General features: G+C 46.6%; 2 protein-coding genes and 1 long non-coding RNA gene across 18 annotated transcripts in view; 1 reads left to right on the top strand and 2 right to left on the bottom strand.

Moving 5' to 3' along the window:
* sh3bgr (SH3 domain binding glutamate-rich protein) overlaps window positions 1–1262 on the bottom strand; it is a 62614-nt gene extending 61352 nt beyond the window's left edge. For all 12 annotated transcript variants that reach the window (XM_043701211.2, XM_043701212.2, XM_043701215.2 and 9 more), the window contains exon 1: window positions 1045–1262. In XM_043701211.2, coding sequence (XP_043557146.2) covers window positions 1045–1089 — 45 coding nt within the window. In that variant the 5' untranslated portion in view covers window positions 1090–1262. The remainder of the gene's footprint in view (window positions 1–1044) is intronic.
* Window positions 1263–6901: 5639 nt separating this feature from the next.
* On the bottom strand, window positions 6902–8765 carry LOC148148506 (uncharacterized). The gene is made up of 3 exons (XR_015758789.1): window positions 8706–8765; window positions 8515–8621; window positions 6902–7374 (listed from the first exon to the last, which is right to left on the bottom strand). It is a non-coding gene; the product is annotated as an uncharacterized LOC148148506 (long non-coding RNA).
* Window positions 7954–24886, top strand: part of LOC122554839 (lebercilin-like protein) — a 91675-nt gene continuing 74742 nt past the window's right edge. For 3 of the 5 annotated variants that reach the window (XM_087992521.1, XM_087992522.1, XM_043700187.2), the window contains exons 1-2: window positions 7954–8478; window positions 21342–21735. In XM_087992521.1, coding sequence (XP_087848647.1) covers window positions 21465–21735 — 271 coding nt within the window. In that variant the 5' untranslated portion in view covers window positions 7954–8478; window positions 21342–21464. Of the gene's footprint in view, window positions 8479–21303; window positions 21736–24886 lie in introns of all 5 variants that reach the window. The other 2 variants (XM_087992520.1, XM_087992523.1) reach the window with 2 other exon arrangements.

The raw sequence follows: 24886 nt of genomic DNA, 5'->3' as shown, positions 1-24886 counted from the left end.
CCAGACCAGCTGAGTTTCTCCAGCATTTTTGTGTTTAAGTTTCCCATACTTGCTCTCACTCTCAATAAGCAAATGTGTAGTTTTTAGGCTGGGCACCTTCTGATCATTTTAATAGTTAAGACTTTAAAAGTCCACTCCCATGTAATTTAGAAATAAACTGTTATCTGCTGTAGAATCCAAGCAGGAAAATCAAAAGCAGTTTTATTCTTTGCCCTTCACTTAAGGTTTGTGTTTTATGCCATTAACCAACAAGGCTTAATGCAAATGATATTTTAAAGATGAAAAATAGTTCATTTAAAATTACATTTTTACTTCGGTTTTCCCTCCTCTTTTGAAACCACTGAATGCATGATGGAATACAACTTCACCGATATCATTGTTTATTAATATAATCAGCGCAAGTTGTTCTTCAAATACACATTTTCAGCGCGTTAACAGGTAATAATCAGGCACAGAAACCCTGCTGAAACAAGCCATCACTTCTCCCCCAGAAACAACACTCTCGTTGAGATCAAATAACTCGGCATGGGTACATAGACACATTGCCAAAAAGGATCACTGGACCAGGACTCCAAAAGACGAGTTTTTCTTCCCTAGCCCTGGAGTACAGTATTGAAAGTTTTTGCAACAGCCGCAGAATGAACTGTGCTGAGGTCAACCAATTCAGAGATCAGTGACACATTGCGAAACCTTGTACAGCTCAGTCACCATTGTCTTTAGCATCGTGGAAGCCTAAAATCTATTCTCTGCAACCGATTATATACAGTTGTCGCCTTATTATAACACACCGTTTAAATGCAAGATAATTCATAAATTAATGCAGGTTTGTTTAGTTCAAAATTTCGTCCAAATTGTGAGAAAGTAAATATGCAACTTTGAGTTCTGGAAGATTCTCTGCACACTATCTGAGTGGGGAAGTGTCTGTGTTTGACTGATTGCTGGTCAATGTCTGGTATGTATTATCAGCTGTGCTCGATATAAAAATAAACGCAGCTCCTCCACAGTGAATGGAGACAAAAAAAACTTAAAACAAGCCTCACTTACCGCGGTAGAACCGGACTGGCTTGCAATAAAGACCTTGATCACCATGGCTTCTCAACGTCGACACCGCCTCCGACCAAAGAAATAAAGGGAAAAACAAAAAAAAAGGCAGAGGTGGCAAAAATATCTGCAACGAATTGAACCTGGCAGGTTCCCACCCATGCACAGACAAGCAGCTTCAGCGTAGCCCAGGGGAGTCCCGCTACAGGAGAACGAAAACCCACCCTCTTTCCATTAGGAGCGCTCTGATTGGTCGCCAACAGCACAGCTACAAGCGCACCGATGACAGTCCTGCTCATGAGTGGCCAAGCGCCCCGTCAATCGTACCCCCCCCTCCTCCCAACAAGCATTGCCTCTCCACAGCCGGGTGTGAAGTTGCGCTCCCTCCCTATATGGCAAGTGAAGGGCACAAACCAATAAGATCGTAGGACCGCAACTGCAGAGGTGTAGTTAGTGCAAGTTTAGAGCAGTTTGCATATATTTTTAAATAATCTAAAATTTTGTCCCTGATGGTTAAAGCACCAAGAGGAAAGGTTCTCGAAGAAGCATTTATTTAGCTTATCGATTGAAAAAAAACAGGAGCAAGCGATTTCCATTCCAGCTCGTGAAATGGGGCTTATCGCGGAAACGGGCTGATTGATAAGTCAAGATAGATAAAACATCTGCTAGTACCGTATTCAAATTAGCAAGAAAACAAACTAGGACTGTACACTAGGTATAGGTATACTAGCCCTTCCTGAAGAAGGGCTCATGCCCGGAACGGCGATTCTCCTGCTCCTCGGATGCTGCCTGACCTGCTGCGCTTTTCCAGCAACACATTTTCAGCTCTGATCTTCAGCTCTGATCTCCAGCATCTGCAGTCCTCACTTTCTCCCTGTACACTAGTTGTGCTAGTTCAGAAAAAAACTGGCGAAGGTGTACAGTACAACGTTATCAATAAGTTGAGATGGTGGAAAAAGTCACATTTTTGTCCGTCGACTTTTTTTTAAATCGAGATTGTAAAGATGCAAAATATATAGCAACGGACTTCAAATTGTACGGCGCTATGGATGTTAAAGAACTAGCAAACAAACTAAGATTGAAAAGGGCGTGTGAGTCTCTAAAATAACAACTGCATGTCGGTAGCACATTTGAATTAATTAAAATGTCCAGCACACAATAGCGTCATCAAACAAAATAGCATCAAAGTAGCATATTAGAGAAAAAGAAGAGAGTTTGTAAAGAGAATTTGGCATGTCAAGGCCTTGGCAACTAAATACAAGCCCTTAATGATGTAACAATGAGAATTAGCATTTTGATAGAGGGCAGGATTTGAGGGCGGGAGCAAACTACAGAGTTGTTGGGGTGGGGGTTGACTATGGAGTGATTTAGGTAAAAACAATGACTGCAGATGCTGGAAACCAGTTTCTGGATTAGTGGTGCTGGAAGAGCACAGCAGTTCAGGCAGCATCCAAGGAGCAGCGAAATCGACGTTTCGGGCAAAAGACCTTCATCAGGAATAAAGGCAGTGAGCCTGAGGCGTGGAGAGATAAGCTAGAGGAGGGTGGGGGTGGGGAGAAAGTAGCATAGAGTACAATGGGTGAGTGGGGGAGGGGATGAAGGTGATAGGTCAGGGAGGAGAGGGTGGAGTGGATAGGTGGAAAAGGAGATAGGCAGGTAGGACAAGTCCGGACATGTCATGGGGACAGTGCTGAACTGGAAGTTTGGAACTAGGGTGAGGTGGGGGAAGGGGAAATGAGGAAACTGTTGAAGTCCACATTGATGCCCTGGGGTTGAAGTGTTCTGAGGCGGAAGATGAGGCGTTATTCCTCCAGGTGTCTAGTGGTGAGGGAGCAGCGGTGAAGGAGGCCCAGGACCTCCATGTCCTTGGTAGAGTGGGAGGGAGAGTTGAAATGTTGGGCCACGGGGCGGTGTGGTTGATTGGTGCGGGTGTCCCGGAGATGTTCCCTAAAGCGCTCTGCTAGGAGGCGTCCAGTCTCCCCAATGAAGAGGAGACCACATCGGGAGCAACGGATACAATAAATGATATTAGTGGATGTGCAGGTAAAACTTTGATGGATGTGGAAGGCTCCTTTAGGGCCTTGGATAGAGGTGAGGGAGGAGGTGTGGGCGCAGGTTTTACAGTTCCTGTGGTGGCAGGGGAAAGTGCCAGGATGGGAAGGTGGGTTGTAGGGGGGGCGTAGACCTGACCAGGTTATCACGGAGGGAACGGTCTTTGCGGAAGGCGGAAAGGGGTGGGGAGGGAAACATATCCCTGGTGGTGGGGTCTTTTTGGAGGTGGCGGAAATGTCGGCGGATGATTTGGTTTATGCGAAGGTTGGTAGGGTGGAAGGTGAGCACCAGGGGCGTTCTGTCCTTGTTATAGTTGGAGGGGTGCGGTCTGAGGGCGGAGGTGCGGGATGTGGACGAGATGCGTTGGAGGGCATCTTTAACCACGTGGGAAGGGAAATTGCGGTCTCTAAAGAAGGAGGCCACCTGGTGTGTTCTGTGGTGAAACTGGTCCTCCTGGGAGCAGATACGGCAGAGGCGGAGGAATTGGGAATACGGGATGGCATTTTTTGCAAGAAGTAGGGTGGGAAGAGGTGTAATTCAGGTAGCTGTGGGAGTCGGTGGGTTTGTAAAAAAAGTCAATGTCAAGTTGGTCATCGTTAATGGATATGGAGAGGTCCAGGAAGGGGAGGGAGGTGTCAGAGATGGTCCAGGTAAATTTAAGGGCAGGATGGAATGTGTCGGTGAAGTTGATGAATTGCTCAACCTCCTCACGGGAGCACGAGGTGGTGCCAATGCAGTCATCAATGTAGCGGAGGAACAGGTGGGGAGTGGTGCTGGTGTAATTACAGAAGATCGACTGTTCTACGTAGCCAACAAAGAGACAGGCATAGCTGGGGCCCATACGTGTGCCCATGGCTACCCCTTTGGTCTGGAGGAAGTGGGAGCAGTTCCTTCCCGGAGTTTCAGCAGCAGTGGGAACAGTTCCTTCCCAGAATGTCGGCAGCGGTGGGAACGGTTCCTTCCCGGAATGTCAGCAGTGGTGGGAATGGTTCCTTTCCGGAATGTCGGCAGTGGTGGGAATGGTTCCTTTCTGGAGTGTCAGCTGCAGTAGGAGCAGTTCCTTCCTGGAATGTCAGCAATGGTGGGAATGGTTCCTTCCTGGAGTGTCAGCAAAGGTGGGAATGGTTCCTTCTGGAATGTTGACAACGGTGTGAACAGTTCCTTCCCGGAATGTCGGAAGCACTGGGAGCTGTTCCTTCCCGGAGTGTCGGCAGCGCTGGGAGCTGTTCCTTCCCGGAGTGTTGGCAGTGGTGGGATTGTTTCCTTCCCAGAATGTTGGCAGCAGTGGAAACAGTTCCTTCCTGGAATGTTGGCAGTGATGGGAACGGCTCCTTCCCAGAGTGTCAGCAGCAAGGGGAGCGGTTCCTACACAGAGTGTCAGCAGTGATAGGAATGGTTCCTTCCCGGAGTGTCGGCATTGATGGGAATAGTTCCTTCTGGAGTGTCAGCAGTGATAGCAAGGATTCCTGCCCAGAGTGTTGGCACCGGTGGGAATGGTTTCTTCCTGGAGTGTCGGCAGTGGTGGGAACGTTCCATCCCAGAGTATTGGCAGTGATGGGAAGGATTCCTTCCCAGAGTGTCGGCAGCAGCGGGAACAGTTCCTTCCTGGAGTGTCAGTAGTGATGGGAAGAGTTCCATCCCGGACTGTCGGCAGGGATGGGAACGGTTCCTTCCTGGACTGTTGGCGGCGGCGGGAACAGTTCCTTCCTGGAGTGTCAGCAGCGGTGGGAATGGTTCCTTCCTGGAATGTCAGCAGCATGGGAATGGTTCCTTCCCGGAATGTCAGCAGCAGTGGGAATGGTTCCTTTCTGGAATGTCAGCAGCGATGGGAACGGTTCCTTCCCAGTGTGTCAGCAGCGGTGGGAACGGTTCCTTCCCGGAGTATCGGCAGCAGTGGGAGTGGTTCCTTCCCGGAGAATCAGCAGCGGTGGGAGCGGTTCCTTCCTGGAATGTCGGCAGCGGTGGGAACGGTTCCTTCCCAGAGTGTCAGCAGTGGTGGGAATGGTTCCTTCCTGGAGTGTCAGCAGCGATGGGAATGGTTCCTTCCCAGAGTGTCAGCAGTGGTGGGAATGGTTCCTTCCTGGAGTGTCAGCAACGATGGGAACGGTTCCTTCCCAGAGTGTCAGCAGTGGTGGGAATGGTTCCTTCCCGGAGTGTCGGTATTGATGGCAATGGTTCCTTCTGGAGTGTCAGCAGTGATGGTAAGGATTCCTTCCCAGAGTGTTGGCACCGGTGGGAATGGTTTCTTCCTGCAGTGTCGGCAGTGGTGGGAACGTACCATCCCAGAGTATTGGCAGTGATGGGAAGGATTCCTTCCCAGAGTGTCAGCAGCAGCGGGAACAGTTCCTTCCTGGAATGTCAGTAGTGATGGGAAGAGTTCCATCCCGGACTTTCGGCAGCGATGGGAACGGTTCCTTCCTGGACTGTTGGCGGCGGCGGGAACAGTTCCTTCCTGGAGTGTCAGCAGCGGTGGGAATGGTTCCTTCCTGGAATGTCAGCAGCGGTGGGAGCGGTTCCTTCCCGGAATGTCAGCAGCGGTGGGAATGGTTCCTTTCTGGAATGTCAGCAGCGGTGGGAACGATTCCTTCTCGGAGTATCAGCAGCAATGGGAATGGTTCATTCCCAGAGTATTTGCAACGGTGGGATTGGTTCATTCCCAGAGTGTCAGCAGTGGTGGGAACGGTCCCTTCCCGGAGTATCGGTAGCAGTGGGAGCGGTTCCTTCCCGGAGAATCAGCAGCGATGGGAGCGGTTTCTTCCCGGAATGTCGGCAGCGGTGGGAACGGTTCCTTCCCGGAGTATCAGCAACAGTGGGAGCGGATCCTTCCCGAGTATCGGCAGCAGTGGGAAAGGTTCATTCCCAGAGTATCGGCAGCAGTGGGAACGGTTCCTTCCCGGAGTATCGGCAGCAGTGGGAACGGTTCCTTCCCGGAGTGTCTGTAGCGGTGGGAACGGTTCCTTCCCGGAGTGTCAGTAGCAGTGGTTACGCTTCCTTCCTGGAGTCTCAGCAGCAGTGGGAACGGTTCCTTCCCAGAGTGTCGGCAGCAGTGGTAACGGTTCCTTCCCAGAGTGTCGGCAGCAGTGGGAGCAGTTCCTTCGCAGAGTGTCAGCAGTGGTGGGAATGGTTCCTTCCCGGAGTGTCGGCATTGATGGGAATGGTTTCTTCTGGAGTGATAGCAGTGATGGCAAGGATTCCTTCCCAGACTGTTGGCACCGTTGGGAATGGTTCCTTCCTGGACTGTTGGCAGTGGCGGGAACAGTTCCTTCCCGGAGTGTCGGCAGCGGTGGGAGCAGTTCCTTCCCAGAGTGTCGGCAGTGGCGGGAACATTCCTTCCCGGAGTGTCGGCAGTGGCGGGAACAGTTCCTTCCTGGAGTGTCGGCAGCGGTGGGAGCTGTTCCTTCCCGGAGTGTCAGCAGTGGTGGGAATGGTTCCTTCCCGGAGTGTCAGCAGCGGCGGGAATGGTTCCTTCCCGGAGTGTCGGCAGCGGTGGGAACAATTCCTTCCCAGAGTGTCAGCAGTTGTGGGATAGGTTCCTTCCCAGAGTGTCAGCAGTGGTGGTAATGGTTCCTTCCTGGAGTGTCAGCAGCGGTGGGAATGGTTCCTTCCCAGAGTGTCAGCAGTGGTGGGAACAGTTCCTTCCCAGAGTGTCGGCAGTGGTGGGAATGGTTCATTCCGGAGTGTCGGCAGCGCTGGGAATGGTTCATTCCTGGAGTGTCGGCAGCGGTGGGAGCTGTTCCTTCCTGGTGTGTCGGTAGCAGTGGCTTTGTTTCCTTGCTGAAACAGCAGTCCCAGGAGGCAGCAGCAGACACAACGTAAGCCATAACGAGGCACCAGCTGCTTTGGCATGGTGGGCCCAGCATCGAATTTGAGTCCAGTTCGGGACGCAGCAACATCAGTGGGAGCTGCATTGCCAAGATCGGCACATTGCTGAGTCATGGCAGCAACAATGTCTGTGGAGGCAAGGTAGCGCTGAAGAATGCAGATACGGTTCCAGCAACTTGGCCTAGGTACCTGACGGCGAAGGCAAGCTGTATGACACGCAGGGACTCAGGCGCCTGAGTGCAGACTATGGGATGGACTTTGTGGCTTTGTTTCTGTGGCAGCAAGAACATCTCATGGTGAAGGCAGAGGAGTGATTTGGATGTTTCCTTTTCTTCTGGCTGTTTCTTTTATTTTTGCTTTTTAAAATCCTGTCCTTAGTATTCTATGATGGCTTTCGAGAATAGTGACTTGTACACTTTTCACTGTATTCCTGTACTCGAGCACATGTGACAATAAAATCTAATAAAATAAAACAAAAATTAAAAACTATTCCATTTATTACAATAATTATTATGCGCGAGCCTGCTCCACTATTCAGTATGATCATGGCTAATCTCAGCTTGGCCTCAACTCTACTTTCCTGCCTGTTTTCCATAACCCTTCAAGCCGTTACAATGAAAAATCTATCTATCTCCTCCTTAAATTTACTCAATGTTTCAGCATGCACTGCATGCTGGGGTAATGAATTCCAGATTCATGATCATTTGAGACAAGTAATTCCTCCTTATCTCTCTTTGAAATCTGCTATCTCTTATCCTAAAACTAATGACTTCTCATTCTAGATTACCCCACTCAGGGGAAATATCTGCTGTACATCTACTTTGTAAATCTCCCTTAATACCTATATACCTCAGTTAGGTCTCCTCTCATTCTTCTAAACTTGAGAGACAATAAGCCTAAACTGCTCAATCTCTCATCATATGACAAACCCCTCCTCTGTAGAATCAACCTAGTGAAACTCCTCTGAACTGCTTCCAATGCAACTACATCCCTCCTGAAGGAGGACATCAACATTGGACATAATTTAGATGGCCTGCTTCCACGCGTAGGGATTCTATTATTCTATGCGCCCGGTCGCCAAATAATGTATGTTTACATCCTGGCATAGCGCCTTCAGGCGCCTTATAACGCGAACATCACCATATAAACGCAGATTGTTGTTGCTGTTGTTTTGGAGCCAGAGCCATTCCTTCGGTGCGTGTGAACATTGTCGGATTGCAAGTGCAACCGATATTTTCATAATCTTATTTTGAACAGCAAAGACCAGTGTTATGTGCAATTACAGAGCATTCCCTCTGTCCCTCGGATTGAAACGAAAGGTGTAGAAGAAATGAACTACAATTCCCTGGAGGCAACATTTGATGCATGTGCGCTGAGTGCCCCTTCGACCGTTTCCAAGGCGATGGATCTAAATATTTGATACTCTAACCATTCGAATCCTGTGAACCATTGTGGCGTAGATTGTGACATATCGATGGAACTCATCCTTCGAGTCCTGTTCATTGCAGATACAGGTCTTATGGACGATTCGTGTTTCATTCAGCAGCGTCTTAGAATAAACCGGTAAGTCATGTTTATGACCAGCTTCTATCTACTTACGGGTGCGAGATGGATTCCATCAGTTTCTCCTGAGAGGACGACCACCGCCGCCTCAATGCGTCCTGCTGCATTGCCCTGGGGTTGTTTTTGTTTGTATTGCTTTGTTCCTGCATGGAAGAAGCATTTTTCGTAAGTTATTTGTTGAAAATTTTAAACAGACATGTTGTCATCTTTCAAAGTGGGAAACTTACCTTCAGAAAACTCTTTAATTTGAAAAAGATATGTCAAAATTCAAAAAGAATGGCCTTGAGTTACAATTCTGTACATCCGAATGTCCGGGTGTTTTTGTTTAAATGGTAAGTGTTGATGACGTCAGTAGGGAGAAGTTTGATTGGTAGTGTAAGGCACTGTTACAAATAGTGAAATTAATAAGGATGGTCAAATTATACATCTATCGACGCCTGTTGCACTACCTGGCATGTCTCTCATGACAGCAGCATTCAAATTTAAACAACAGAAATCAGCAGAACACTGTATCCACTGTTACCACCACTCCCTCCCCAAAATAAGTAAAGCAAATGCTTCATCTTAGCGATTTCATTCTTCAAGTGGGTGTTTTCGCCTTCAATCTTTCAATTTGTCATACAATTTTTTAAAAAAAACCCTCTCGATTTCTTGTTGATGTGTAGACATTTAGAAATGCAGGAAAATCTGCTGGGGCTGGAGAAGAGCTTTTTTTCACAGACTGAACTATATGATCTGGATTGCATTGCTTTAATTTATTTGTAACTTTCAAAAAGGAACAACATAATTGAGAAGGAAGTGTATAAAGTAATGGTTCTGAAAGAGTTAATGTTGAAGTTGCATTAGCTCCACACAATCTGATGATGTCACAATGTTTAGGTAAAGAGACATGCCTCATCTTTGCTGACTGTTTTAATTATTCATGACCAATCAATGTTAATTGTACCTATTGATATCATACAATAAACCATATTATTGCCTCATTAAGATTCTCAGTGGTTTATCCTCTCCCATTCATGATAAGGCAGCTCCTGTGACTCAATTCAGAATAATTAGGAATCTTGTGGCACAGTGGTAGTGTCCCTACCTCTGAGTCAGGAGACCTGGGTTTCAGTCTCATCTCTTCCAGTGGTGTGTAATAACAACACTCTGAGCAGGTTGATTAGAAAATAACTAGGAAGGCACACTAATGGCAGTGAACTACAATGGTTGGAACCCTAAGCCTGATAGGAGCAGAGTCATAGAGTTTTGCAGCACAGAAATAGACCCTTCAACTATGCAGACCAGCAAACCTAAGTTAATCTCATCCCATTTGCCAGCATTTGGCCCATACCCCTCTAAACCCTTTCTATTTATAGACTCATCCAGATGCCTTTTAAATGTTGTTATTATACTTCAACGACTTCCTTTGGCAGCTCGTTCCATACACGCACCACCCTCTGCATGAAAGGTTGCCTCTTAGGTCCCGTTTCAATCTTTTTCCTCTCACCTTAAACCTATGCCCTCTAGTTTTGGACTATCCCATTCCCAGGGAAAAGACCTTGTCTATTTATCCTATCCAGGCCCCTCATAATTTTGTGAACCTTTTTCAGGTCACCCCTCAGCCTCCGACACTGCAGGCAAAATAGCGCCAGTCTATTCAATCTCTCCCTATAGCTGAAATCCTCCAATCCTGGCAACATCCTTGTACATCTTTTCTGAATCCTTTCAAGTTTTGTAACATCCTTCCTATAACAGGGAGACCAGAATTGCATTTACAGTATTCCAAAAGTGGCCTAATCAATGTCCTGTATAGTCACAATATGATGTCCCTACTCCTATACTCAATGCTCTGAACAATAAAGGCAAGCATATTAAATGCCCTCTTCACTATCCTATCTACCTGTGACTCCACTTTCAAGGAACTATGAACTTGAACTCCAAGGTCTCTTTGTTCAGCAGCGCACCCCAGGACCTTACCATTAAATGTATAAGTCCTGCCCTGATTTGTCTTTCCAAAATGCGAAAAGCAATGGATCCAGCATTGATCCTTGTGGCACACTGCTGGTCACAGGTCTCCAGTCTGAAAAACAACCCTCCAACACTACCTCGGTCTTGTACCTTCCAGCCAGTTCTGTATCCAAATGACTAGTTCTCCTTGTATTCCATGTGATTTAACCTTCCTAACTAATCTACCATGAAGAACCTTTTAGATTACATTACATTACAGTGTGGAAACAGGCCCTTCGGCTCAACAAGTCCACACCGACCCGCCTAAGCGCAACCCACCCATACCCCTACATTTACCCCTTACCTAACACTACGGGCAATTTAGCACGGCCAATTCACCTGACCTGCACATCTTTGGACTGTGGGAGGAAACCAGAGCACCCGGAGTAAACCCACGCAGACACGGGGAGAACGTGCAAACTCCACACAGTCGGTCGCCTGAGGCGGGAATTGAACCCGAGTCTCTGGCGCTGTGAGGCAACAGTGCTAACCTTGTCAAACACCTTACTGTAGTCCAAGTAGATCAAGTCCACTGCTCTGCCCTCATCAATTCTCTTCGTTCGTTCTTCAAAAAACTCAGTCAAGCTGAGGAAATACGATTTCTCATGCACAAAACCTTATTCACTATCCCTAATCAGTCCTTGCTTTTCCAAACACATGTAAATCCTGTCCTTCAGGAACAACTTCCCTACCACTGATGCCAGGCTCATTGGTCTATAATTCCCTGGCTCTTTCTTACCACCTTTCTGAAATAGTGGCACCATATTAGCCACCCTCCAGTCTTCCAGCACCTCACCTATCGCTGTCGTTGATACAAATATCTCAGCAAGGGGCCCAGCAATCACTTCCCTTGCTTCGCACAGAGTTCTAGGGTACATCCACTTTTATTCTTTTAAGACGTTCAACATCTCCTTCTCTGTAGTATGGACATTTGTCAAGATGTCACTATTTATTTCCCCATGTCCTCTATCTTTCATATCCTTCTCTACAGTAAACTGATGCAAGATACTCATTTAGTATCTACCCCATCTCCTGCGGTTCCACACATAGATGACTTTGCTGATCTTTAGGGGGCTCTATTCTCTCCCTAATTACCTTTGTGTCCTTACTATATTTGTGGAATCCTTTTGGATTCTCTTTAACCCTATTTGCCAAAGCTATCTCATGTCCCCTTTTTGCCCTCCTGATTTCCCTGCAACTTAGAACTTTAACTTTTAGATCCAGTTTATCCTTTTCCATTACTATTTTAAAACTAATAGAATTATGGTAAAACTAATCAAATAGCTTTTTCCAACATTTGTACAGTCATGCAGCATGGAAACAGATCATTTAGTCCAACTCGTCCAGCCTACGAGACATCTCAATCTGACCTGTCCCATTAGCATTTGGCTCATATCCCTCTAAACCTTCCTATTCAAATACCCACACATAAACATGATTGGCCGGTTGTGTCTTTTTAGTTGTATCATTCAATGAAGCTTATGTAGGGAGACCATAAATTTCACTGTGTTTACAATTAACAATTGTTATTTTTGTCACTGCGGTTTTTATTCCTGAAGGTGTGCAAGAGCCAGCACATATTAACATAATGCCTGAACCATAAAGCAGGCATTCTGCATGTATGAATTTAGTAGTGTGGATGAGCAGAGGGATCTTGGTGTCCATGTACACAGATCTTTGAAAGTTGCCACCCAGGTAAATAGTGCGGTGAAGAAGGCATATGCCTACTGGCTTTTATTGGTAGAGGAATTGAGTTCCGGAGTACTGAGGTCATGTTGCAGTTGTATAAGACTCTGGTGCGGCCGCATCTGGAGTATTGTGTGCAGTTTTGGTCGCCATACTATAGGAAGGATGTGGAGGCACTGGAACGGGTGCAGAGGAGGTTTACCAGGATGTTGCCTGGTATGGTAGAAAGATCGTATGAGGAAAGGCTGAGGCACTTGGGGTTGTTTTCATTGGAGAAAAGAAGGTTTAGGGGTGACTTGATAGAGGTGTACAAGATGATTAGGGGTTTAGATAGGGTCGACAGTGAGAATCTTTTTCCACGTATGGAGTCAGCTATTACAAGGGGGCATAGCTTTAAATTAAGGGGGGGTAGGTATAAGACAGATGTTAGGGGTAGGTTCTTTACTCAGCGAGTCGTGAGTTCATGGAATGCCCTGCCAGTAGCAGTGGTGGACTCTCCCTCATTATGGGCATTTAAGCGGGCATTGGAAAGGCATATGGAGGATAGTGGGCTAGTGTAGGTTAGGTGGGCTTGGATCGGCGCAACATCGAGGGCCGAAGGGCCTGTACTGCGCTGTATTCTTCTATGTTCTGTGTTCTATAAAAATGCTGTTGTCTGATATATTTGATCTTCAGGAATAATCAGTTGTAACAGATCTAATTCCACAAATGCTTCATTATGAAAGGAAGTGGGAGCCCTACTATTGCATCTCCCTCACCGCAGGACTTTCAGGCCAAAGCAGCATTCACTGTACTACCTGGCTACAGATTAGCTAAGTGAGCACAGACAATGCCTTAGATTTCTGACAATCTAGTTAAGTAAAATTTACTCATTCAACTGCGAAGAGGTGTGTATTAATGATTAAATAGTGGGACCCACATAATATATTTGCCAAGTTTTTTTCAGGAAACTCATTTAAAATTGGGCCTTGATTAAACATAAGAACATAAAAGAAATGCAAGAGATATCATGGAGCCTAATTGCTTTAGACAAAGTCAATTTAGTTACGTTACTCTAAAGGTATGTTCTAGTTAAACTGTAAGAAATATCTGAAACTAAAATTTAAAATTCCAGCAGGTGGAATTTACATTGACAACATTGTTCAACAAATATTTGTCAATTGTTTGATAAAAATGATATTTTCCACTGAAACATTTCACAACTAAAATACAAAGTACGTGAGGACATCGGTTTCAGAATGTGCAAAATACAGCAGACCCCATATGTAAATGAGGGACCCAACACCTCTTCCAGGACACCACTGTTAAGTTAGCCAGTTGTCAGTGGTCACAGACCATTCAAATCTTAGCAACAATTGTAATTAATAAGCAGCTGCCTAAACAATCAATAGTTTTTGTTCAAAAAATGCTTGATATGAAGAAACAGTCTTATATTTCCTGTTTTTGCCGTACTCCCCAGGGCATATCACTGTCATCCATTAATTGCCACCTCTTTCCCCCTCCATTACTGACCTAGAAACTTCAACCAAAACCATGTTCATTCCCTTGAGTAAAGAAAATAGCGTCAGGAGGCTGCTCTTTCAAAGTGTAGAAATGAGGCTTTAGGCTCAATTCGTGGTGAGCATCAGGCTTCCAATATGTACATCATTGCTTACAGTCATCAAAAACAGGACATAACCAATTTCTAATGCTGTGTTTGCTTGTTTTTATTTCCAATTTGATTTTCCAGTTTTTTTCTGTTTGGTGGTAATATTTTGCAAAACCTTTGACCTATTTAAAAGTATTGTCTCCAAGACCATTCATTCTTGTATCGTGGAAATATTCAGCTAACTGCCTTCATTCCATGCATCTTTGTTGTAATGCATCTGCACACACTCACTCCCCCCAAAAAAACCACTGTAGGGCTTTGATTTGACTGTCAATGTTAGCTTTACAATAATCTGTAATACGCAATCCACCACTGTATTTAATGAACATCTGGTCAAAAATGTTCAGTTGTGCATAATCTTCTATAAGGTAAAAACAATGACTGCAGATGCTGGAAACCAGATTCTGGATCAGTGGTGCTGGAAGAGCACAGCAATTCAGGCAGCATCCGAGGACAGGCAAAATCGACGTTTCGGGCAAAAGCCCTTCATCAGGAATAAAGGCAGAGAGCCTGAAGCGTGGAGAGATAAGCTAGAGGAGGGTGGGGGTGGGGAGAGAGTGGCATAGAGTACAATAGGTCAGTGGGGAAGGAGATGAAGGTGATAGGTCAGGGAGGAGAGGGTGGAGTGGATAGGTGGAAAAGGTGCTGGGCAGGTCGGACAAGTCCGGACAGGTCAGGGGATCGAGTTTCTGGAGGTTAGAAACTAGGATGAGGTGGGGGAAGGGGAAATGAGGAAACTGTTGAAATCCACATTGATGCCCTGGGGTTGAAGTGTTCCGAGGCGGAAGATGAGGCGTTCTTCCTCCAGGCGTCTGGTGGTGAGGGAGCGGCGGTGGAGGAGGCCCAGCACCTCCATATCCTCGGCAGAGTGGGAGGGGGAGTTGAAATGTTGAGCCACTGGGCGATTTGGTTGATTGGTGCGGGTGTCTCGGAGATGTTCCCTAAAGCGCTCTGCTAGGAGGCGCCCAGTCTCCCCAATGTAGAGGAGACCGCATCGGGAGCAACGGATACAATAGATGATATTAGTGGATGTGCAGGTAAAACTTTGATGGATGTGGAAAGCTCCTTTGGGGCCTTGGATAGAGGTGAGGGAGGAGGTGTGGGCGCAGGTTTTACAGTTCCTGCGGTGGCAGGGGAAAGTGCCAGGATGGGAGGGTGGGTCGTAGGGGGGCGTGGACCTGACCAGGTAGTCACGGAGGGAACGGTCTTTGCGGAAGGCGGAGAGGGGTGGGGAGGGAAATATATCCCTGGTGGTGGGGTCTGTTTGGAGGTGGCGGAAATGTCGGCCGATGATTTGGTTTATGCGAAGGTTGGTAGGGTGGAAGGTGAGCACCAGGGGCGTTCTGTCCTTGTTGCGGTTGGAGGGGTTGGGTCTGAGGGCGGAGGTGCGGGATGTGGATGAGATGCGTTGGAGGGCATCTTTAACCACGTGGGAAGGGAAATTGCGGTCTCTAAAGAAGGAGGCCATCTGGTGTGTTCTATGGTGGAACCGCTCCTCCTGGGAGCAGATACAGCGGAGGCGGAGGAATTGGGAATACGGGATGGCATTTTTGCAAGAGGTAGGGTGGGAAGAGGTGTAATCCAGGTAGCTGTGGGAGTCGGTGGGTTTGTAGAAGATGTCAGTGTCAAGTCGGTCGTCACTGATGGAGATGGAGAGGTCTAGGAAGGGGAGGGAGGTGTCAGAGATGGTCCAGGTAAATTTAAGGTCAGGGTGGAATGTGTTGGTGAAGTTGATGAATTGCTCAACCTCCTCGCGGGAGCACGAGGTGGCGCCAATGCAGTCATCAATGTAGCGGAGGAAGAGGTGGGGAGTGGGGCCGGTGTAATTACGGAAGATCAACTGCTCTACGTAGCCAACAAAGAGACAGGCATAGCTGTGGCCCATACGTGTGCCCATGGCTACCCCTTTGGTCTGGAGGAAGTGGGAGGATTCAAAGGAGAAATTGTTAAGGGTGAGGACCAGTTCGGCCAAACGAATGAGAGTGTCGGTGGAGGGGTACTGTTGGGAACGTCTGGAGAGGAAAAACGGAGGGCTTGGAGGCCCTGGTCATGGCGGATGGAGGTGTAGAGGGATTGGATATCCATGGTGAAGATGAGGTGTTGGGGGCCGGGGAAACGGAAGTCTTGGAGGAGGTGGAGGGCGTGGGTGGTGTCTCGAACGTATGTGGGGAGTTCCTGGACTACGGGGGATAGGACAGTGTCGAGGTAGGTAGAGATGAGTTCAGTGGGGCAGGAGCATGCTGAGACAATGGGTCGGCCAGGGTGGTCAGGCTTGTGGATCTTGGGAAGGAGGTAGAACCGGGCAGTGCGGGGTTCCCGGACTATGAGGTTGGAAGCTGTGGGTGGGAGATCTCCTGAGGTGATGAGGTTCTGTATGGTCTGGGAGATGATGGTTTGGTGATGGGTGGGGTCATGGTCAAGGGGGCGGTAGGAAGAGGTGTCCTTGAGTTGGCGTTTGGCTTCAGCGATGTAGAGGTCAGTGCGCCAGACTACCACTGCACCCCCTTTGTCTGCTGGCTTGATGGTGAGGTCAGGATTGGAGCAGAGGGATTGGAGGGCTGCGCGTTGTGAGGGTGAGAGGTTGGAGTGGGCCCCAGCTATGCCTGTCTCTTTGTTGGCTACGTAGAGCAGTTGACCTTCCGTAATTACACCGGCACCACTCCCCACATCTTCCTCCGCTACATTGATGACTGCATTGGCGCCACCTCGTGCTCCCGCGAGGAGGTTGAGCAATTCATCAACTTCACCAACACATTCCACCCTGACCTTAAATTTACCTGGACCATCTCTGACACCTCCCTCCCCTTCCTGGACCTCTCCATCTCCATCAGTGACGACCGACTTGACACTGACATCTTCTACAAACCCACCGACTCCCACAGCTACCTGGATTACACCTCTTCCCACCCTACCTCTTGCAAAAATGCCATCCCGTATTCCCAATTCCTCCGCCTCCGCCGTATCTGCTCCCAGGAGGAGCGGTTCCACCATAGAACACACCAGATGGCCTCCTTCTTTAGAGACCGCAATTTCCCTTCCCACGTGGTTAAAGATGCCCTCCAACGCATCTCATCCACATCCCGCACCTCCGCCCTCAGACCCAACCCCTCCAACCGCAACAAGGACAGAACGCCCCTAGTGCTCACCTTCCACCCTACCAACCTTCGCATAAACCAAATCATCCGCCGACATTTCCGCCACCTCCAAACAGACCCCACCACCAGGGATATATTTCCCTCCCCACCCCTCTCCGCCTTCCGCAAAGACCGTTCCCTCCGTGACTACCTGGTCAGGTCCACGCCCCCCTACGACCCACCCTCCCATCCTGGCACTTTCCCCTGCCACCGCAGGAACTGTAAAATCTGCGCCCACACCTCTTCCCTCACCTCTATCCAAGGCCCCAAAGGAGCTTTCCACATCCATCAAAGTTTTACCTGCACATCCACTGATATCATCTATTGTATCCGTTGCTCCCGATGCGGTCTCCTCTACATTGGGGAGACTGGGCGCCTCCTAGCAGAGCGCTTTAGGGAACATCTCCGAGACACCCGCACCAATCAACCAAATCGCCCAGTGGCTCAACATTTCAACTCCCCCTCCCACTCTGCCGAGGATATGGAGGTGCTGGGCCTCCTCCACCGCCGCTCCCTCACCACCAGACGCCTGGAGGAAGAACGCCTCATCTTCCGCCTCGGAACACTTCAACCCCAGGGCATCAATGTGGATTTCAACAGTTTCCTCATTTCCCCTTCCCCCACCTCATCCTAGTTTCTAACCTCCAGAAACTCGATCCCCTGACCTGTCCGGACTTGTCCGACCTGCCCAGCTCCTTTTCCACCTATCCACTCCACCCTCTCCTCCCTGACCTATCACCTTCATCTCCTTCCCCACTGACCTATTGTACTCTATGCCACTCTCTCCCCACCCCCACCCTCCTCTAGCTTATCTCTCCACGCTTCAGGCTCTCTGCCTTTATTCCTGATGAAGGGCTTTTGCCCGAAACATCGATTTTGCCTGTCCTCGGATGCTGCCTGAATTGCTGTGCTCTTCCAGCACCACTGATCCATAATCTTCTATAGTCTAGTACATAATAAAAGCAGGAGTATGTGATCTTCTAGACCATAAAGTCAGACCATAGAATGTGTCAGAAAAGAGTATGAAGTCAGGCAAGAACATTTTGTTTTTTTCCTTTGGATGCAGATTACAAGGAAAGATGGATAGGGTAGATAGAAGTGGACTATTAACAGTAGAACAGTATGGGGGTGGGGGGAAAACATATATTTTAATTGTAAAAGAAGTGTAACCAAGGGTGGATATGAAGTTTAATTGGCTCATTCTAGAAGAAGAAAAGCAGTCATTTGTTATAGGGATGATATAGTTATACAATGCACTTAAAAAACAGGAGTATGACCACAGAGTCTGTAAAGATCTAAGAGTTTTCCAGAATATAGGTCTCACATTGAACAAGAATTGAAAGTTTGCAAAAATGAGAATTAGATTACTGAGGCAACAGAGAGGGATAATGTCAAACCAAAGAAAAAAAAGCCAATTTCCATAACAACAGAATGTCAATGAGATCTGGAGATTTTTCAGAATGGTAAACCACTTGGGGAAGTTAATTACAAATGATGCTTAGTAGCAGCAGTGTGTACTATCTACAGAAACTTATCAAAGGTGAATTGAGATTCTTAGTCAGCATTTACTAAACTCATGACCACTTAGAATTAGAATTCCATCAAGAAGGATAGGGGCAGCAAATATAGAACATAGAACATAGAACATAGAACAATACAGCACAGAACAGGCCCTTCGGCCCACGATGTTGTGCCGAACTTCTAACCTAGATTAAGTACCCATCCATGTACCTATCCAAATGCCGCTTAAAGGTCGCCAATGATTCCGACTCTACCACTCCCACGGGCAGCGCATTCCATGCCCCCACCACTCTCTGGGTAAAGAACCCACCCCTGACATCTCCCCTATACCTTCCACCCTTCACCTTAAATTTATGTCCCCTTGTAACACTCTGTTGTACCCGGGGAAAAAGTTTCTGACTGTCTACTCTATCTATTCCTCTGATCATCTTATAAACCTCTATCAAGTCACCCCTCATCCTTCGCCGTTCCAACGAAAAAAGGCCGAGAACTCTCAACCTATCCTCGTACGACTTCCTCTCCATTCCAGGCAACATCCTGGTAAATCTTCTCTGCACCCTCTCCAAAGCTTCCACATCTTTCCTAAAGTGAGGCGACCAGAACTGCACACAGTACTCCAACTGTGGCCTAACCAAAGTCCTGTACAGCTGCAACATCACTTCACGACTCTTGAATTCTATCCCTCTGCTAATGAACGATAATACTCCATAGGCCTTCTTACAAACTCTATCCACCTGAGTGGCAACCTTCAAAGATCTATGTACATAGACCCCAAGATCCCTCTGTTCCTCCACCTGACTAAGAACCCTACCATTAACCCTGTATTCCGCATTCTTATTTGTTCTTCCAAAATGGACAACCTCACACTTGGCAGGGTTGAACTCCATCTGCCACTCCTCAGCCCAGCTCTGCATCATATCTAAGTCCCTCTGCAGCCGACAACAGCCCTCCTCACTGTCCACAACTCCACCTATCTTCGTATCATCTGCAAATACATGGGAACACCACCACAAATTCCCCTTCAAGCCACGCATTTGCTGCATTAACTATCCTGTGTCTATGGATTAGATCAGATTCCCTACAGTATGGAATCAGACCATTCAGCCCAAGTCCACACCAACCCTCTGAAGAGTAACCCACCCAGACCCATTCCCCTACCTATATTTACCCTGACTTTTCCACCGAACACTATGGGCAATTTAGCATGGCCTGATCTTTGGATTGTGGGATGAAACTGGAGCACCCAGAGGAAACCCACGCAGACACTGGGAGAATGTGCAAACTCCATACAGACAGTTGCCTGAGGCTGGAATTGAACCGGGGCACTGTGAGGCAGCAGTGCTAACCATTGAGCCACCGTGCCGCCCTGTGCTATGTACAAGATGCACCGCAGAAATTTATGTGGAGTCTGCCACATCCAAGGGTGACGCTGACATGGTAATTCCACTTCCCTCAATGGAGGTAACAGCACCAGACCATGCCAACCTGGTCCAGGTTAAAGTAGTCTTAGCCATCTTTTATACACTGTAGGAAGAAGTTCAATGACCTTCTCCACTCAGCTAGCCTAAGTGCCACCATCATTTCTCCAACACCTTACACTCGATCTATCTCTGCTACTGCAACCATCTCCCACTAAGGCTCATGCTCTACCTCTCAATACTGTCTGCAACATCTTCCACACTCACTCCCTCCCACCCAAAACCTTGACATCACTCATCCTGCTTGCTCTCTGTCTAAACATTCACATGGGACACCATCAAACTGTATCAAAAGTAACAGGTGTGCCGCACACTTTCATCTCCTTTACCTTCCTTTCTCTCAGTAGAAATACAGCCCACAATGGGGAAGAAAGACTGAAGAAATGTGAGGGGCCTGACATTTGCCTCCTCACCCCTTATACTCTGATGCTCTCCATATCATCCCATTTGGCTGACTGATTGTGCACAAGCCCCTGGACTGCAATTTGAGGTTGCCCTTGACTTACTGTTCTATGGCACACCTTGAGTGAAGGCAATCTCCTTGACTGTGGCCTTATGACAGAGGCTTCTTGCCTTTGCATCTGCAGTAAATGTGAAGTACATGAACACCTTCTAAATGAATCAGAAAATTACTATGAAGGTTAATAAAAGGTGGCACATATCAGATGCCAATGTCCATGGGCATGGGCTACATGTGGCATGTACTGAGGTTATGGGATTCAGTGTCCAACATGGAGACCCTTCAGAACAAATGGTGAGCGGAATTCGCCAAGTACCTGCTTTGATTTCCATGATGAGTTTTCCCCTTATCTGGTTTATTTGGTGATTTTGGTGAGATAAGCTGAATATTAATGAGATGAATTAGCCCATTAACAAGGCAATTTAAAAGCAATAATCACACTTAGTTGGCAAATTGCTGCTGCTTCCTGAGAATCTCGTAACTCTGCTTGTCAAAAGCATAAACCTGAAGCAAGACTTTCCCAACGTCATGATTGGCCTAATTGGGTTTCTCATCCAATGCTGCCATAAATCTCACCAGAGCTCAAATCGCTCAGACCTCAATAAGATACCACCCTATCTGAAGCAGATAACTCCCTTCAATACAGCACATCATAGACCTGTTAGCAAAATTAAAACATTTGGAATTTAAAAACCACACAGGCATCAAGAGTTGAATGGTATTCTCTATGATATATAATTGTATGATTATAGGGAAACATGAATGAACAAATAAAATAAGTCATACAAGTAAAAACAGAAAATGTTGAACAATGCAGCAGAGAATGGTAGAGACAACATTTTGAGAACTTTTTTTTATGATCATGAGTGACCCTCTGTGTTTCTGTAGGAATTTCTGCTTTTATTTCAGATCCCCAACATTTGCAGACTATCTCTTTATCTCTGCAGAAGCTGCACATGATACCAAACCTTTCAGGAAAATACAAATTATAGGAGGTTTTACAGCCACCTCCAGGTCCAATGTGAACATATTTGAACTCACAAGGATGCAAATCCGTTATATTCTTCATCATGGCCAGTGAAGACAGTTCTTCAGATCATTCCCCAGGAAGACACAAGGGAGAATCTCCTACAAGCAGTAGCACTTCCAGCAATAAGGCAAATAACAGCATCAACAGCGACAACTGTCAAAGAAATAGTGTGTGTACAGAGTACTCAGAGGATTTTGAAGATCACAGCACTATCACAGAGTCATTCAAAGCAACGTGTGTTAGAAGCAAGCAGCAAGAAAAAGAGAAAAAGAATATTCATAGAAACAGCAATCAAAGCAATCTGAATAGAGGTAAGCTACTTTTCCAAATCATTAAGTAACATTAAATGTTGTAAGTTTATTCAAATTGGAAATGCCATCTCAAGGAGTTTTTGAAAAAAATCTTGCTGGTGATGGGAGACAGTAATTTGGCATTTTAACAAATTGGAATAACACATTAAATATTTATCAAATGTGGAATGTGAGTTCCTCATTTTGATTTAGATCAGCAGGAAGAGTTGCCAAAGTCAGCGAGTTCTTCAATACAGAGAGGGAGGCAGGAATAAAAAATCAGCAGGTAGTTGACTGAACCAGTTGTTCCTACAGAATGTGTAAGAGAGTCAAGTAAGGTGAATGGGAGAATGCAAGTTGCAGTATTTATTGTACTTATGCCAATGAGAAGAAAAAAAACAATTTGTGTGTGTGTGTGTGTGTCGGGCACAGCATATGTGTAGATATCCACAGCCCTGAGATACTAAGGATAACTGTCTAAGTGGTATTAGCTGAAAGGACTTATTAAACATCTAGGAGCAAAATGCCATGAATGCTAGAAATCTGAAACTCAGCAGGTCTGGCAGCATTTATTAGGATTAGAGTCATTTTGGATTCAAAGTATGAACTATGTTTCTCTCTCCATAGTTGTTGCTGGACGTGTTGAGTTTCTAGCACTTTCTGTTCTTATTTTATATAGTAAAGCAATTGTGATGCGAGAATTGAATTGTGAGAATTCTATTTCATACTCACAAACTCGAAAGGAAGAGACTCCTGGAGGAAGGCACATAAGAATAGATATATTCATATTTAAAAGTTGCTTCTGTGTAATCTTCTGAATTAATAAGCTTGACCATCTAGTTTCAGCAAGTTTAATATTTTATTAAGAAATATAATATGTTGACTTTGTCTCCTCTTGTTTTAATATCACTTTGCTTGCTTACTATGATTAATGTATTCAACATTAGACATGTAAACTGTTCAGTGTTTGGATATCAAGCATCTCAAGATGCTTGGGGCGGCACAGTGGCACAGTGGTTAGCACTGCTGCCTCACAGCGCCAGAGACCCGGGTTCAATTCCCGCCTCAGGCGACTGACTGTGTGGAGTTTGCACGTTCTCCCTGTGTCTGCGTGGGTTTCCTCCGGGTGCTCCGGTTTCCTCCCACAGTCCAAAGATGTGCAGGTCAGGTGAATTGGCCATGCTAAATTGCCCGTAGTGTTAGGTAAGGGGTAAATGTAGGGGTATGGGTGGGATACGCTTCAGCGGGTCGGTGTGGACTTGTTGGGCCGAAGGACCTATTTCCACACTGTAATGTAATCTAAAAATCTAATCTAATTGACTTCTGATCTCTTTAATACACTGCTCGCAGTGACATTCGTTTTATGCATTGGGCCAGTGGTGTAATGGATAACGCATCTGACTTCGGATCCTACCTGGCTCGAGTATAATGTGCTTTGTTGCATGTGTTTCCATTTCTGCATTGTTAGGAGGGGCAGGGATTTGTGAGTTTAGACATAAACTGTAGGGAAGTAGATGGTGACATCTTGCAAAATGTCCATATTACAGAGGAGGAAGTGCTGGATGTCTTGAAATGCATAAAGGTGGATAAGTCCCCAGGTCCTGATCAGGTGTACCCTAGAACTCTGTGGGAAGCAAGGGAAGTGACTGCTGGGCCCCTTGCTGAGATATTTGTATCATCAATAGTCACAGGTGAGGTGCCAGAAGACTGGAGGTTGGCTAACATGGTGTCACTGTTCAAGAAGAGTGGTAAGGACAAGCCAGGGAACTATAGACTAGTGAGCCTGACATCGGTGAGGCGCAAATTGTTGGAGGGAATCCTGAGAGACAGGATGTACATGTATTTGGAAAGGCAAAGACTGATTAGGGATAGTCAACATGGCTTTGTGCATGGGAAATCGTGTCCCACAAACTTGATTGAGTTTTTTCAAGAAGTAACAAAGAGTATTCATGAGGGCAGAGTAGTAGATATGATCTATATAGACTTCAGTAAGGTGTTCGATAAGGTTCCCCATGGGAGACTGGTCAGCAAGATTAGATCTCACAGAATACAGGGAGAACTAGCCATTTGGATACAGAAGTGGCTCAAAGGTAGAAGACAGAGGGTGGTGGTGGAGGGTTGTTTTTCAGACTGGAGGTCTGTGACCAGTGGAGTGCCACAAGGATCGGTGCTGGGTCCTCTACTTTTTGTCATTTACATAAATGATTTGGATGTGAGCATAAGAGGTACAGTTAGTAAGTTTGCAGATGACACCAAAATTGGAGGTGTAGTGAACAGATTACAACAGGATCTTGACCAGAGGGGCCAATGGACTGAGAAGTGGCAGATGGAGTTTAATTCAGATAAATGCAAGGTGCTTCATTTTGGGAAAGCAAATCTTTGCAGGACTTATACACTTAATGATAAGGTCCTAGGGAGTGTTGCTGAACAGAGACCTTGGAGTGCAGGTTCATAGCTCCTGGCAAATGGAATCGCAGGTAGATAGGATAGTGAAGAAGGCGTTTGGTATGCTTTCCTTTATTGGTCAGAGTATTGAGTACAGGAGTTGGGAGGTCATGTTGCGGCTGTACAGGACATTGGTTAGGCCACTTTTGGAATATTATGTGCAATTCTGGTCCCCTTTCTATCGGAAAGATGTTGTGAAACTTGAAAGAAAAGAAAAGATTTACACGGATGTTGGCAGGGTTGAAGGATTTGATCTATAGGGAGAGGCTGAACAGGCTGGGGCTGTTTTCCCTGAAGCATTGGAGGCTGAGGGGTGACCTTATGGAGGTTTACAAAATTATGAGGGGTATGGATAGGGTAAATGGACAAAGTCTTTTCCGTGGGGTCGGGGAGTCCAGAACTAGAGGGCATAGGTTTAGAGTGAGAGGAAAGATATAAAAGAGATCGTTTTCACACAGACGGTGGTACATGTATGGAATGAGCTGCCAGAGGAAGTGGTGGAGGTTGGTACAATTGCAACATTTAAGAGGCATTTGGATGGGTATATGAATAGGAAGTGTTTGGCGGGATATGGACCGAGTGCTGGCAGGTGGGACTAGATTGGGTTGGGATATCTGGTCAATATGGACGGGTTGGACCGAAGGGTCTGTTTCCATGCTGTATATCTCTATGACTCTATGACTAAGACTAATTTAAGCTGCCTTGTAACATTCTCCAGCACCTACAC

The sequence above is a fragment of the Chiloscyllium plagiosum genome, unplaced genomic scaffold (assembly GCF_037043375.1).
Source record: "Chiloscyllium plagiosum isolate Xiang-an unplaced genomic scaffold, Cpla_swu_hap1 HiC_scaffold_12, whole genome shotgun sequence".
Lineage (NCBI taxonomy): Eukaryota > Metazoa > Chordata > Chondrichthyes > Orectolobiformes > Hemiscylliidae > Chiloscyllium > Chiloscyllium plagiosum.
The sequence above is the reverse complement of the archived record's forward strand: the minus strand, read 5'-3'. Positions and strand labels throughout refer to the sequence as shown.